The sequence below is a fragment of the Stenella coeruleoalba genome (assembly GCF_951394435.1).
Source record: "Stenella coeruleoalba genome assembly, chromosome: 20".
NCBI classification, from domain to species: Eukaryota; Metazoa; Chordata; class Mammalia; order Artiodactyla; family Delphinidae; genus Stenella; species Stenella coeruleoalba.
The window spans coordinates 56,048,251-56,064,625 of record NC_137166.1 but is presented as its reverse complement, the minus strand read 5'-3'; the positions used below and the strand labels follow the sequence as shown (position 1 = coordinate 56,064,625).

General features: G+C 42.6%; 1 protein-coding gene across 5 annotated transcripts in view; it reads right to left on the bottom strand.

The window, feature by feature from the left end:
* Positions 1–12,538, bottom strand: part of NLRP9 (NLR family pyrin domain containing 9) — a 36,278-nt gene extending 23,740 nt beyond the window's left edge. The window contains exons 1-3 of one of the 5 annotated variants that reach the window (XM_079908196.1): positions 11,572–12,434; positions 10,617–10,802; positions 2,463–2,825 (exon numbers count right to left, since the gene is read on the bottom strand). In XM_079908196.1, the coding sequence (XP_079764322.1) occupies positions 2,463–2,742 (280 nt within the window). In that variant the 5' untranslated portion in view covers positions 2,743–2,825; positions 10,617–10,802; positions 11,572–12,434. Of the gene's footprint in view, positions 1–2,462; positions 2,826–10,616; positions 10,803–11,281; positions 11,419–11,571; positions 12,435–12,502 lie in introns of those variants that run through there. The other 4 variants (XM_079908195.1, XM_079908194.1, XM_079908198.1 and 1 more) reach the window with 4 other exon arrangements.
* Between the last annotated feature and the right edge of the window lie 3,837 nt (positions 12,539–16,375).

Sequence of the window (16,375 nt, the reverse complement as noted above, 5' to 3'; positions counted from 1 at the left end):
GTTCAATCCCTGGTCCGGGAAGATCCCACATGCCACACAGCAACTAAGCCCATGCGCCACAACTACTGAGCCCGCATGCCACAACTACTGAAGCCCACGCGCCTAGAACCCGTGCTCCACAACAAGAGAAGTCACCGCAATGAGAAGCCCGCGCACCGCGATGAAGAGTAGCCCTCGCTCACCGCGACTAGAGAAAAGCCCGCACGCAGCAACGAAGACCCAACGCAGCCAAAAATTAAATACATTTAAATAAATTTTAAAAATAAAATAAAATAAACATATGCATGTATGCACATGCTTGGCCATGAAAATAAACAGTAACTCAAAGCCCTTATTAAAAAAAAAATACACTCCATCCTTGGGACTCAGATTGACCTCTGCAGATTTACTCAGACACACATGCAAAGACTGATGTATATGCCCACATGGGACCAGGCTCCTGAACTCAGTTTTGTTAAGACCAAAATCTATCTGAATTCATGTCCGTGGAAACACCTGATCAAGATTGGAAGCCCATCTCAGAGCTACAGGCTACAGAAAGTGTGAATACTTGGGGATTACATTTCAAACTAGAAGAGGGGTGTTAGCCCCCCCAGTCAAGAATTCATAAGCACTACTATTTATTTACTGAGGGCCACCCAGGAATCGGGGCTGAGAAAGTTGTCACTGGTACTTCATCTTCCATCTCTTCAACAACCCATTAAGATTCTTTCTATGCCTACTTTACAGAAAAGTGTTGAGAGTTTATGTTACTTGGCTAATTTGGTTAATGAACAGATATTTGGGTCAGGTATTTGTCTCAGTTGTCTGACTTGAAATCATAAAGTCTAGACTATTTCTGTTAAGACCATGCTGATTGCAATTTAATTTCAGAAATGCACCCTTGAACTGTCATTCTTTCAACCTGCCCTTATTATGTACCTTCCATGTTCAAGGCTATGCACTAGGGGAGATAAACAAATTACAAACATAGACAAGGACCATACCCTGCATTGAAGAAATATGAACTACGGTAGGTGAGGCCTTTCTGCATGTCTTCTGAGCAAAGGGCATTGCTAGTTTTGTTTAAGTATGTGTGACTAGGAAAAGAGTCTTGGAAATTAGGGAGCCTTTCTCTCTCTGGGACAGAGGAAGATTTGTTTATAAAAGTGGGTGATTTCAGGGAGGGGGAGGGATAAATTAGGAGTTTGGGGTTAACATATACACACTGCTATGCATAAAATAAATACCCAGCAAGGACCTACTGTATAGTACTGGAAACTATACTCAATATTTTGTAATAACCTATAAGAGAAAAGAATACGAAAAAGAATATATATATATGTGTATGTACGTGTATGTATATATATATATATATATATATATATATATATATATATACGAATGACTGAATCACTTTGCTGTACACCTGAAACTAACACAACATTATAAATCAACTATACTTCAATTTTAAAAAATCATAATAAAGCCATGAGAACACATGAGAGAGAGAATCTGGAGAGCAGAAAAATACATAGAAATGCCAGGAGAGCTTCTATGGTCATGAACTCCAGTTTGAGGTGAAACACTCAAAATAACTAAGAACATATTTAAAGAGAAAAAAACTTTAATGGGTGATTTGTCTCCTATTTTGTCACTTTTATTTGCCAGTATTTACAACTCAACTCATCTTATTTTCTGAGGGGAGACAAAACGGTGTATCCACCCAGAGGAGGATACCAAGCCATCAGTGAGCCAAAAATAACTGGTTTGGGTCAGCTCTGTCCCTTTTGGAAAAGTCATCTAACATGAGGAGACACCGTTTGACCTGCATCTTTTTCACTTGTAAACCTCAGAGCCGTGGTAAGAATGAAAAGACATTATGCATAAAAAGTTCTTCCTATAGCACCAGGGGCATATGTTCTCTATAATGATTTCCTCATCTTAGGACTCTGCCCAGTCTCTTGTGCAGGTCTGGTCAAAAGGATGTGACCTACCTGGGGAAGCAACCTAAAAAAGAGGGGATATGTGTATATATCACTGATTCACTTTGCTGTACAGGAGAAACTAACACAACATTGTAAATCAACTATACTCCAATAAAAAAATGTTTGCATAAATTTTTAAAAAAAGGATGGACAATAACCATCATGGAATTCCATCTCAGCAGTCCTGGTTGTGCAGACACTAAGTCCCAGGTCATCTCCTGGAATAGCATTGACTCACCTTGGAACAGAAAAATGGGGATGAACGATTTGTCTCAGAACACTACTCATCCACAGTCCATCACTGGCCCATGAATGACCAGAGTTGGCTTGCAATTCTTCTACTATTTCCAAGCGTCCTACTGACCTAGACACATTCTCAACTGATGGAGGCATGGCCACTAACACAATAACAATGTGACCTTCATTATTAGGAGCTCCCAGTAAACCAACCTTCCCCCAAGGGTCCCTGCGCTGCATCCCTTTCATGACACTTACGTTTGATCTCGTCCCGAGCCTTCGTCCAGAGATCTCCCCGGTTGATCAGTAGAAAGAGACTCAGGGTCACATCCCATGCCAGTTTTCCTGGGTAATGCTTGCTCAGCAGCTGTGACAGATTTTCTCGTGAAGCCTTCTTTAGCTCGGTCCACGGGATTGGCTTGAGTTTGAATTTCAGAGATTCTTGCTTGAGCAGCTCCTTAAATTTCCAGAACTCTTCCTTTTTGAGCTCCTCCAGGTACCACAGCAAACCAAAGTCAGAAAAAAAAGATTCAGCCATCTCGTCACAGGATTGTGGAGCTTGGACTTCTCCAGTGGGGTGCAGTGGGGGCAGGATCCTCAAAAACAAGGACTAAGTGATACCTGGGGAAGAATGATGTCGTTATGGAGTTAAATCTCAGCAGTGTAAAGGGGCTTAAAATGATGGATATCATGCATTTCTTGTTTAAAACCTATCTTCCCAGCTTCACTTGGGGAAGGTACCCCATCCTTTCTCAACATTCCGAAATCATGTATGTGAATTCAGTGCTAGCAACTAAAAATGTGGTTTATACTAAATCAAATGTCAGGGAGCATTCTAACTACCTAAAATCATACTAAAGCTTTGAGGTTTATCAGTGTGGCCAGGCAAGGAAAAATTAGGGTATTTCTGACCTTGTGTCCCTACTGTGTATTGCGGGCACTTCTGAGAAGCATTGACTATTGACCTTGTGTTCTCATGGGACAGTCTATCTAAAGTTCAAAAGCCCATGTTATACTGAACATTCCTTGAAGGAAAACAGTTTCTGGTCTAGCCTGACTAACTTTTGAAGACTTTAAAAAAAAAAAAGAAATCAAAAGCCTAAAGATACGTCTTTGGTACATGAAAGTTTTGATGAATCCCTGAAAGATGGAAAGCAGAGAGCTGTGCCTGGAAAAATAAATTCAAAATTTCAAAATGAGGGCAGGAAAAGACAAATCCAAGGGCACACCAGCTTACATACTGTGGTCCTAGACAGAAAGAACTCTGAACAGCCATCTCAACGATGGGTCACGGAAGTACGTTTCAAAGAGCATTGGCCAACTCAGCCTCAGTGCAAAGAGAAGTGATGAAAAATGTTCATAGTTCCAGAAATTCCAACATCCATCTCATTGACGTTCCAAACAAACAAAAACAAAAAAAAAACCCAGAGGGAATAGAGGGAAGGAATAATTCATGGAAGAAAGCTTTCCAGATTTGAAGACTTGCATCTTCAGAATAAAAGACCTTGCCGAGTGTTAAGGAAAATGAAAGATAAAAGATCACATGATATTTAACTTTCATAATTTCAAAAATAAGGAAAGTCCTGAGTCTAGAGGAGTACTGTCCAATATAATGTGAGCCATGTTGGTAATTTTAAATTTTTGAGTAACCACATTAAAGAATTTAAGCAAACAGGGGAAATTCATTTTAATATTATATTATTTAACTTAGTCTATCTAAAACACCAATGCAACATGTAAACAACATTTTTTCTTTAAATCAATGAAATATTTCACTTTTTTTAATATTGTCTTCAAAATCCACTGTGTGTTTTATACTTACAGAATATCTTATTTCAGAAGGTAAACTGTCGTTGGAAATACTTGCTCTCTACTTAGATTTTATAAAATACGCATTGGAAAAAGTAAACTCTCATACTCATTATTTAATACATACATAAACCTTCTAAAAACTGAATTGAGTATTAGTTTTAAAGTCAAATTTTGCATTAATGAAAATTAAAAATTCAGTTCCTCAGTCTCACTGGACACATTGCAGGACTCAGTTACCACATGTGACTAGTGGCTACTATTTTAGACAGTGTAGGTCTAGACTCCTAGAAATGTAAGCAGTTTACCAACAAGAAGGGGTGATATTCAAATTATGTAATGATTTAATACTGAATAATCACTCACGTTCCCAAAAATGCACTGAATATCGTTTTTTGTCTACAAGAGGATAAGAATCCTTTTGTGAGAATCCTTTCTGACAACCCTGAATATAAGTTAGCAGCACAAAGAAAGAATCTGCAAACAATCTGGAGTGGAGAGTTGCTGACCTCGACATCTCTGCTGGGTGATATCTTCCATTCAAATGCAAGAGAAAAGTAAACCATTTCAGACATGAAGATATTCACAGTTTACCATGCAAAAATCTTCTGACTCAGCAGAGGATATAGTCAGAGAAAAAAAATTAATCAAAAAGGTGGTAACACGCTAGGGACATATCTGCTAAGATCAGTTTTCATAGTATGTATATATATAATTATTAGGTTGTATAACCTAAAACGAATACAATGTTATATTGTCAATTATATCTCAGTAAAAATGTTTTTAATTCACTAAGGTATCAGGACATGAAATTAAATACAAAAATTATTAGTCTTATTATAGACAAACAATACCCACTTAGAGGATTTAATGTTAAAGGAAAAACCCTTTATAGTATCAACAAAGAAAATGCCTATGAGTAAATGCAACAGGAAATGTACAAATCCGTATGAGAAAAACTTTAAGACACTCATAACAACGAGGAAAACTGAAAAACCGCGAAGTAGAAAGGGGTTACCCTGCCAGCTATTAAAACGTACTCTTAATGTATCTATACTTAAGGCATAGTGGTCCTCACAAAGGAACAGACCGGTGGAAAAGAATACAAAGAAATCAACCAAGTCACATATGGACACCAGTAACTGATAAAGCAGGTATTTCAAACCACGAATGCAAAGATGGACTTTTTGATAAATAGCTCAGGAACTTATTAGCCAGTTAGAAAGACCTCAACTTAAATGTAAACCTCATCGACTATGCAAGAACACAGCACAGAAGGATCCAGGATCTAAACGTAAAAATTGAACAATTGCAGCTATTGAGAGAATCACGTGTGAATTCTCTTGTAACCAGATGTAGGAAGAATTTCCAAATTATGACTTAAAATTCGGATACAATAAAATGATTTTTTAAAAGAAGGTTCGTATGGAATACAACAAATACTGGAGAACAAAGGAACAAAAATAACAGAGTAGCTTCTGTTTAACTTTGTAAGTTGTAAAACACCATAAGTAAAAAAATTGTATACAACAAACTTAGAGTTTATTAAACTTAAAGTAAATCCAACGTAACCACAACCAGGTCAAGTAGGAAATCATGCCCCATGTTCTCCTTGCCAATTATCTGTACCCTCCTCCTGAAAGAGTACAACCATTCTCACATTAATTTGTAAGTTTTGCTCTATGATCTTAAAACTTAGATATGCATTTTTATCAATATAGCTTGATAGCATATGCTTATTCTCGGTAAATGGAATGCTAAAGGAGTTTCTATCTGGCCTCTTTTGGTTGGCATTTTATTTGTAACATTCTCCTACGTTGTTACATGTAGCTCTAAGTGGTTCATTTATATTGGTGTATCGTATTGCACTGATGATATTCCCACAGCTTAATAATGCTACAGTTGGAATTCCCCGGCAGTCCAGTGGTTAGGACTCCATGCTTCCACCACGGGGGGCATGGGTTCGATCCTTGGTCGGGGACCTGTTTTATAACCTAAGTGATGCTTCTATGAACGAACTTTCACATGCACCCTAGTGACAATAAGCACACATCTCTCTAGGTTTTATCATTTTGAACAAGTGTTCACGTGTAGTTTTGTGTAATCAAGCGTGTATTTCTCTAGTTTTGTAACTACAGGTCATAACGTATGGATCATCATGTTTACTACATAATGTTCAATGGATGAATGGATAAACAACATGTAGTATGGACATGCAGTGGAATATTATTCACCCATAAAAGGAATGAAATTCTGACACATGCTACAAGAAGAATGAGCTTTGAAAATAGTATGCTAAGTGAAAGAAGACACAAAAAGACAAACATTGTATGAGTCCACTTATGTGAGATACCTAAAACGGTCAAATTCATAGAGAGAGAAAGTAGACTAGGGAATAGAGATGCTGGGGCAGGGAGGACGGGAGTTGTTTAGCGCATATACAGTTTCATTTGGGGGATGAAAAAGTTCTGGGGATGGATAGTGGTGACGGTTGCACAACAGTGTGAATACTTAATGCCATGAAACTGGCAAGGAAGCAACCTAAGTGTCCATCGACAGAGGAATGGATAAAGAAGATGCGGTACACACATACAATGGAACATTCCTCAGCCATAAAAAGTAATGAAATTGGGTCATTTGTAGAGATGTGGATGGACCTAGAGACTGTCCTACAAAGTAAGTCAGAAAGAGAAAAACAAATATTGTATATTAACACATATATGTGGAATCTAGAAAAATGGTACAGATGAACCGGTTTGCAAGGCAGAAATAGAGACACAGATGTAGAGAACAAACGTATGGACACCAAGGGGAGAAAGTTGGGGGGGGGTGAGTTGGGAGATTGGGATTGACATATACACACTAATATGTATAAAATAGATAACTAATAAGAACCTGCTGTATAAAAAACAAATAAAATTAAATTCAAAAAAAAAAAACAAAAGGAATGAAATAATGCCATTTGCAGCAACATGGATGGACCCAGAGATTATCATGCTAAGTGAAGTAAGACAAAAAGAGAAAGACAAATATATGATATCACTCATAGGTAGAATCTAATTTTTTAAATGATATAAACTTATTTACAAAACAGAAACAGACTCACAGATTTCGAAAACAAACTTATGGCTACCAAAGGGGGAACGTGGTGCAGGGGGTGGTAGGGGTGTATTAGGCACTTGGGATTAATACACACACAACTATGTATAAATAGATAACCAACAAGGACCTACTGTATAACACAGGGAACTCTACTCAATATTCTGTAATAACCTGTAAGAGAAAAGAATCTGAAAAAGGGGCTTCCCTGGTGGCGCAGTGGTTAAGAATCCGCCTGCCAATGCAGGGGACATGGGTTTGAGCCCTGGTCCGGGAAGATCCCACATGCCGCGGAGCAAGGAAGCCCGTGCATCACAACTACTGAGCCTGTGCTCTAGAGTCCGTGAGCCACAACTACTGAGCCCGTGTGCCACAACTACTGAAGCCCAGGTGCCTAGAGCCCGTGCTCTGCAAGAAAAGAAGCCACCATAATGAGAAGCCTGTGCACCACAGCGAAGAGTAGCCCCCGCCCACCGCAACTAGAGAAAGCCTGCGCACAGCAACAAAGACCCAACACAGCCAAAAATAAAATAAATAAAATAAAATAAATAAATTAAAATAAAAGAATCTGAAAAAGAATAAACATATGTATAACTGAAAAAAGCTGCACTTTTTATTTAAAAAACAATCAGGCAAATTATAGAAAACAGTCCTCTATTCTTGCCTGTAAATCTGATTAAAATAAACTACTTTCAAATGTGTAAAAATTGGTTAAAAGAGTAAATTTTGGAATTCCCTGGCGGTCCAGTGGTTAGGACTCCGCACTTCCACCGCAGGGGGCACGGGTTCGATCCCCGGTCAGGGAACCAACATCCTGCATGCTGCACGGTGTGGCAAAAAAAAAAAAAAAAAAAAGTAAATTTTGTTTTATGTATATTTTACAATGAAAGAAAAGAAAACCTCTCATGTGTTCTAAACATTTTCTCTAAACATTCTTTCCTCATTCCCTCTCTAGCTGAAAGCTTCACCTGAAGATGGTGATCCCTGAAGCCTTTTGAAATGTTGGCTGCTTAATCATCCCTTCCCTCCTGCTACAGGACCCAGCTGTGGGGTTGGTACCCTCACCAACACTCCCTAACACCTCATGGACTTTCATCAGGCAGACTGGAGGCTCCATCACCCGTTATGTTTTCATGTTGCATGTACCCATGGTCTGTGGCACAGGCTGCCTCATTCCTCACAAATTGTATCACCTGGCTCACTCCCACTCTCATATGACTTCTAAGGTCATACAGAACAAACATTAGGGACAAAGTATTTATATACAATTTAGCATAAAATTAGGACATCCTAGAAACTTCTGGATGGTAATCGATTTGCTCAAAGCCAGTCAATCAAGTTACCATAACAATAAGTCCCAAACTGAATTCTCCATTTGCCTGTAGTTTGCCGTCTCCCTTTCAGAGTTTCCCATTGCCAAAACTTCTGTTTTGTGTGCGTGTGTGTGTGTGTGTGTGTGTGTGTGTGTGTGGCCCTGGCAATCACTCAACCTCTCTGAACCTCAGTTTTCTTATCTGCAAAATGGGGAGAATAATACCCCCCTTACAGGAGGGCTAAGGCCCTCAGAAGGCAAGGCATGTAAAAAGTGGACACCTGACAGTGGCAGGTCCAGAGTAGCTCAACAGCTGCCTCTGCTTCCAGACCAGATCCTTCTTGGTGCTGAATGATCTAGAGATCAGAGGTGCCGCCAAGCTTCTCAGCTACCTAGTCAATACTCAGACACCTACCAAGTGCCAGGTGGGTCAGCTGTGCTCAGAGCTGAGGATTCATGGGGAGCACAGCTGTGCCAGCTGCAGCTACCACAGGGGATGAAGACAGTTACTGGCTGAGGCCTCTCCCAGAAAGCCCTAAAACACCCCATAATCCACTGACTGATGCTCGGGCCTGAAGACCCTGGGCAAGAGCAACTGGCCAACACAGCATCCAACTCAGGCCAAGCTGTTGGTCAAGGAGCAGAGGTCAGAGCCATGAGACTCCACGCCTGGGACACTGCAGATGGTACGTATGCTTTCCTGCCTGGAGAGCCACGTGGCACGATGCGGGACCAAAGCCCTGCAGCTGGGACAAAGGACCACAGGCAGTGGGGGGGGTTGGGAAGCCCTAAGGAATGTGGTTTGTCCTGTGTGAAGTGCATCAAGAAGGCAACCTGGCTTTGGACAGATGGATGTGCAAAGTTCCCTTCAAGGCACAGTTCCTCGGGCTGGTGGGTAGAGACAGCCACTGACTCACCCTCTTCTCAAGGACACATGGAAATAGAAAGGGGGCTCTCTTCACCCAGGGCCCCTGCAAACAGCTGCTGGCATCACAACTAGGCAGGAGGGAGGTCAGGACCACAACTGTCACATCTGCCATGATATGTCCAGGGCCTGGGCTGTGGCTAGCACAGCAGGTGCCCGATACACATCTGAATGAATGTGACACTTGACAGGGCTTCCAAATGCCTCCCACTCCCTCTGCTGAAGGAGGGTTCTGGCCATCCTCCCAAAACACGCACACAATACCCCACCTCTGCTGCCACTGCCAGCCAATTCAGTCTACCCCCAGCTTGGCATCCCCAGCTCTGGCTACAAATGACTTCTCTAGTTTTCTCTCCCCTCATTGCTCTCCACATCACGTACTGCAGCCACACCATCTACTCCTGGATCGGCTCCCCTCCTCCTTCTTTTTTTTTTTTTTATTTTTTTGCGGTACGCGGGCCTCTCACTGCCGTGGCCTCCCCCGCTGCGGAGCACAGGCTCCGGACGCGCAGGCTCAGCGGCCATGGCCCACGGGCCCAGCCGCTCCGCGGCATGTGGGATCGTCTCGAACCGGGGCACGAACCCGCATCCCCCGCATCGGCAGGCGGACCCTCAACCACTGCGCCACCAGGGAAGCCCTCCCCTCCTTCTTTACTCTGAATTCATACACCACACAGGTCGCTCTTTTCAAGTGCACAGTCAGCACTTTTTAGGATATTCATAGAGCTGTATAACATTTTCATTATCCCTCCCCCCAAAACTCCATACCCATTAACCCACTGAACATCCTCTCTCCTACTCCAATACTGTCTAATCCCAACATCCTTCAAGACTTAGCTCACGTCAGGCTTCTCTAGTGGCGCAGTGGTTAAGAATCCACCCGCCAATGCAGGGGACACGCGCTCAAGCCCTGGGACGGGAAGATCCCACATATCCCACATGCCGCGGAGCAGCCAAGCCCGTGCACCACAACCGCTGAGCCTGCGCTCTAGAGTCCGTGAGCCACAACTGCTGAGCCTGTGTGCTACAACTACTGAAGCCCGCGCACCTACAGCCCGTGCTCCACAACAAGGGAAGCCACTGCAGTGAGAAGTCCGCACACCGCAGCGAAGAGTAGCCCCTGCTCCCTGCAACTAGAGAAAGCCCCGAGCAACGAAGACCCAACGCAGCCAAAAATAAATAAGTAAAACAAATTTTTATATATATATATATAAAGACTTAGCTCATGTCATTTTCCTATTAATATTGTCCTATTTTACGGACTCGCCTGCTTTCTCCTTTAAGGTACCAACTCCTCCAGAGCCACGTGCAGGAATGTGTGTGAAGGACCCGGCTGGGGTGGGGGGCGGGGTCCTCAGAAAATGGCAGTGACTATTACAAGGCAGGAACAACGTGGCTCTATGCGTGGTCTCAGGACACAGAGCAGCTGGGCTCAACACTGGGATGAGTGACCCTGGAAAAGTCAGATGCCCTGAGTTTCAGATTGTTTATCTGTAAAATGGGGACAATGAGAGCACCGACTTCTTTAGAATTAAATGGGAATCTACGTAAGCCTCAGCTCAGGGCCTGGCACTTGTAAGCTCTTACCTTATCCTTAACACTATCAGTTAATAAGTGGCTCCCCAAACCCACTGCCTCAATCACTCAACAATCCTCTATCCGGGGATAGAGCTCAGGACCCTGTACTTGTAAAGGTCCCCAGGTGACCTGACGCAGCCAGTGTGGCCCAGATCTGTGGGCTGGCTCTGGGGGCCAATGGTACCGCAGAAACGCTCAGTTTTCGGTGTTGCAGGGTCTGGTTCAAGTCCCAGTTCTGCCACTTCCTCGTGAAAGTCCCGGAGTCCGTTTCACCAGCTTTCAAATGGGGACGATAATAAGGCGACACCATCAACTAGCTCGGGGACCGAGCAGGGGCTCGCGGGCCGGACTTACCTCCACCTTGGGCTGCCGGCACGTGGCTGGCGCACACGGCGATTGCATCTGCTCGGTATTTCCCGGCACGCCAGACCCGCCCTGCCTTCCAGCCAGAAGGCTCTCCCTGGCCCCGAGGTCGCCAGCGCCCGCCTCAGTAACCCCCGGCTGAGACACCCCAGTCCCCGCCCCCCGCCGGGAACGCGGGTGGCGCGCGGCGCCCGCAGTCCGGCCGGAGCTCCCAGCCCAGCCGGAGCTCCCAGCCCCGGCCCCGAAACTGCCTCCCTTCCCCTCCCCTCCTCACGCCTCACCGTGGCGGCCACTATTCTTCGGAGGCACGGGCTCCGGCTTTCCGGCCCCTCGGCCCCGGCTCCAAAACTTCTGTTTTTCATTTGTCTCCCCAGGTTACATGAATCTCACAATCATAACCAATAGACCAGCCAAGTCAAAAACAGCTCTTCGACTTTTGGTTTTTTCATTATTTCTCTTTAGTTCTCCAATATCCAAGGCCCTCGAATTTTCTATGTCTCTGATTCAATTTCCTTTTTTTTTTTTTTTTTTTTTTTTTTTTGCGGTACGCGGGCCTCTCGCTGCTGTGGCCTCTCCCGTCGCGGAGCACAGGCTCCGGACGCGCAGGCTCAGCGGCCTTGGCTCACGGGCCCAGCCGCTCCGCGGCAAGCGGGATCCTCCCGGACGGGGCACAAACCCGCGTCCCCTGCATCGGCAGGCGGACTCTCAACCACTGCGCCACCAGAGAAGCCCTCTTTTTTTTTTTTTTTTTTTTGAGGTGGACCATTTTTAAAGTCTTTATTGAATTTGTTACAATATTGCTTCTGTTTTTTGTTTTGGTTTTTTGGCTGCAAGGCATGTGGGATCTTAGCTCCCCGACCAGGGATTGAACTCTCACCCCCTGCATTGGAAGGCAAAGTCTTAACCACTGGACCACCAGGGAAGTCCCCTCCGATTCAATTTTAGAAAAATAGGGAGCCCCAGTTCAGCCTGGAAGAGTCCCGTTCTCCTAAAAGTTGAGAACCATGGAGAGTTAATGAGGGAAGGTGCTGGATACACAACCTCTCTGTGAATTTAAATGCTTTTCACTGTAGTACATCCTTGCCAAAACACAGGGGAAGACTTGACCATTTCTCATACCCGCTCTCTTGTTCTTTAAGCACCCCAGACCTGTAGTAAGCTCTGAGAGGGGGAAATGAAGAAAAAGAAAGATCAGTGATAAGACTTCCTCACCCAGTCTGGTCCCTGGTCCTCCTGGTTGGTCCCCATCAAAGAACAGCTGTAGAAACTGAGACTTAAAGGCTGTGCCTGCCCCTTGATTGGCCATAGAATCTCTCCCTTCCCATTGGCTGGCGTAACTCTTGATTGACTAGTCTCCGAAGGCGATGTGAACTTGTTTGGGCTTGTTTTCCACCTCAGGTGGGAATGATCTTCCTTCATGCATCGGTGAATAATTCCTTCAGGAGTTGCTGACTCCTGGTAGCCACAATGCTATTCATAGCTCTCTCTATATAATATCATCACTGGGCTTCTATGAACAATGTTCTCCCACTACCGTTGAGGGATAATTTGGAGACTGGTAACGGGAACCTTCTGCTTGTCATCTGAATATCTGACTTCTCCGATACTGTTCGCTTCCCGAGGGAGACTATCTTACGCATCTTCTCACCTTTCATAGCAGCACCTAAAATGAAGCATTCATAGATCAGGAAATCAATGAATATTCCCCAATAACTAGCTCTGGATGGAAAGGGCAGAAGTTAGAATTTGAAAATGCCTTTTTTTATTGTGATAAGAACACTTAACATGAGACCTATACTCTTACATGTTTGTGTTCAATACAGTAGTATTCACTATAGTCATGATTGTACAGCAGAACTCTAGAACTTAATCACCTTGCATAATCAAAAGTTTATACCCATTGAACGATAACCCCTGTCTTCCCCCTCCCTCCAGCCATTGGAAACCACCATTCTATTCTGGTTCTATGAATTTGGCTATTTTAGATACTTCATATGAGTGGAGTCATGCAGTATTTGTCCTTCTGTGGCTGGTTTATTTCACTGAGGATACTATCTTCCAGGTCCATCCGTGCTGTCGCATATGGCAGGATTTTCTTCAAAGGCTGAGTAATGTTCCATGGCAGGTGTCTCTTAATACCCCATTACTGTCATCATTGAAACTCATGTGGACTCTGCCCCATCTTCACTCTAATCACTGTCACCCACCATTGACTCTCCTAATTGTCTCCACCACCCCAAACATTCATTGGATGCTAATGATGTAAGAGCCCTCCAGGTAAGGGCATTTCATGCAATATCTGATTGTCTTCAGCCCTCTGAAGTAGGTGGTATTATCACCCCACCCCTTTTCAAAGATGGTGGAGGCCAGAGTTGAGAACATCCCTACTTAAGCCCAAATTTTAACCCTTCTGCTGAACTGCCTCCTAGGCAGCAGCAGTGGCAGTGGGATTTGGCGAGGGCTAGGCTGGATCAGTGGGCAGGTGTGGCTTAGTGTTGCTTAATGAGACTGAGCTGAGAGACTAATTGGTTCTTTTCTCTCCAAGGTCTTCATTATTCGTTAACCCAGACGCCCTCCACCAAAATTCTGACCTGACATCTTCATGCTGACTGTCTAAACCATCCTTGGCTGGACCACAGCTCACACATTAGAGAACTGTGTCTTGATTTCCTTTTGGGGGGATTTCCTGATAGCTGAAGGTTAAAATTTGTTAAGTACTTGAGTTTCAACGCTCATTCATCCAGGCTCTCTGTGTGGCTATTGGCAACTATCTTAACTTCTCTGTTATTTCCCTCCTCCGTAAAATGGAGATGGTGATGATGATGGTGATGGTAGTGAAGGTGATTGTTGACAATGATTGTTGAGGATCTAAAAGAATATACACTATCAGCTTCAACAATCGTCATGATTACACTGTTCAGTAGACATTCACTGAATACCAACTTTTCACGTGAAACAATGATCTCTGTTTTTACATTTCTAATTGAAACATAATGTGCAGGTTTCAGGTGTACAGTGTGTTGATTTGCTACATTTATATATCACACAGTATGTTTATCGCTGTAGCATTAGCTAACATCTTTATCACACCACATATGTATCTTTTTATGTACAGTGGGAAGAATTAAGATCAACTGTTTAGAAAATTTGAAATTTATAATACAGTATTGTTGAATATAATCACTATGCTGTTCATTAGCTCTCCAGGACCGATTTATCTACTCCTTCCCAGTTTATACCCTTAAAAAACATATCTCCAGTTTCCTACCTACCAGCCTCTGGTAACCACCATTTTACTCGCTGTTTTTATGAATTTGGCTTTTTTATACTCCACAGATGAGTGATATTATACTGTACTTGTCTTCATTCATCTGATTCATTTCACTTAGCTGAATGTTCTCCAGGTTTGTCTATTTTGTCCCAAATGGCAGGATTCCCTTCAGTCTCATGGCTGAATAATATTCCATCGTGTATCCCACAACCTCTGTATCCATTTGTCTGTTGACACACACTTAGGTTGTTTCCATACTGTGACTATCGTTAATAATGCTGCCATAAACATGGGAGTGCAGATAGCCCTTCAAGCTCCTGGTTTCGTTTCCTTTACATATATAACCAGATGCAGAAATTGCTGTATCATATGGCAGTTCTAGTTTTAATTTTGTGAAGAAACGCCATATTGTTTTCCATAGTGGCTGCACTCATTTCCATTCACACCAACAGTGTCTCAGGGTTCCATTTTCTTCACATCCTCACCAACACTTATTATCTTTCTCTTCTTGATGATAACCATTCTAAGAAGTGTGAGTTGATATTTATGTGCCTGTGGGCCAGTTGGTAGTCTTCTTTGTAAAAAGGTCTATTCTGTTTCTCCTCCCATTTTTATATTGGATTGTTCGTTGTTGTTATTGTTGTTGCTATGGAGTTGTATGAGTTCTTTGTATGTTTTGGCTATGAGCCCATTATCAGATACGTGATTAGCAACTATTTTCTCCCATTCGTTAGGATGCCTTTTAATTTTGTTGTGGATTTCCTTCACTTTGCAGAAGCTTTTTAGTTTGATGTGGTCCCACCTGTTGAATTTTGCTTTTGTTGCTTTTGCTTTTGGTGTCAGGTCTTGGCAATGATTTTTGAATCTATGTCAAGGAGATTACCACCTGTGTTTTCTTCTAGGAGTTTTAGTTTCAAGTCTTACAATCAAGCCTTTAATCCATTTTAAATTAGTTTTTGTGTGTTGTGTAATAGAGGTGGAGTCTCATTCTTTTGCACGTGGCCGTCCAGTTTATCCAGCACAATTTATTGAAGGTACTGTCCTTTTCCTGTTATACATTCTTGGCTCATGTACCATACATTTATTGACATATTTGTGTGGGTTTACTTCTGGGCTGTCTCCTCTATTCCAGTGATCTATGTTTCTGTCTTTTTGTTGACATGATACTGTTTTAATTACTATAGCTTTCTAAGATAGTTTGAAATCAGGGAGGGCAATGCCTCCAGCTAACTCTTATTTCTCAAGACTGCTTTGGCTATTTGGGGTCTTTTCTGGTTCCTTACAAATTTTAGGTTTATTTGTTCTACTGCTGTGAAAAATGCCATTGGACTTTTGATAGGGATTGCTCTGAAAGAAAGTTATTTTTTAAATTATTGTTTTGAATTAATTACAAATAATAATACTTTTATCACTTACCCCAACCGTTAACACTTTACTGCATGTGATCTGTCAACCAGTTTCTCTATATTTTATCTCATTATCACTAGATTTTTTTCTGAACCACCTGAGAGCAATTGTCTGACGAGCTTCACACCATCCCTAAATTCTCTAGTGTGATCTTCTCTGCAATGAAGACACTCCCCTATATAACAAACACGCTGCACTTCGATTTAGTAAACTAATGTAGATATAACACAGCTGCTATGTTCTTGTTCAAGTGACCATAATATGTTCCTCCAAGTTAAAAAATTACCCATTTGTTTATCATTGTCATTAAAGCATACAAGTGTACACTGAGCTACCTGAGATCTTGTGTTCCTAATATTAACTCAACCAAACAATCAGTTGGATCCTTTCACCATGTTTCTTTCTTT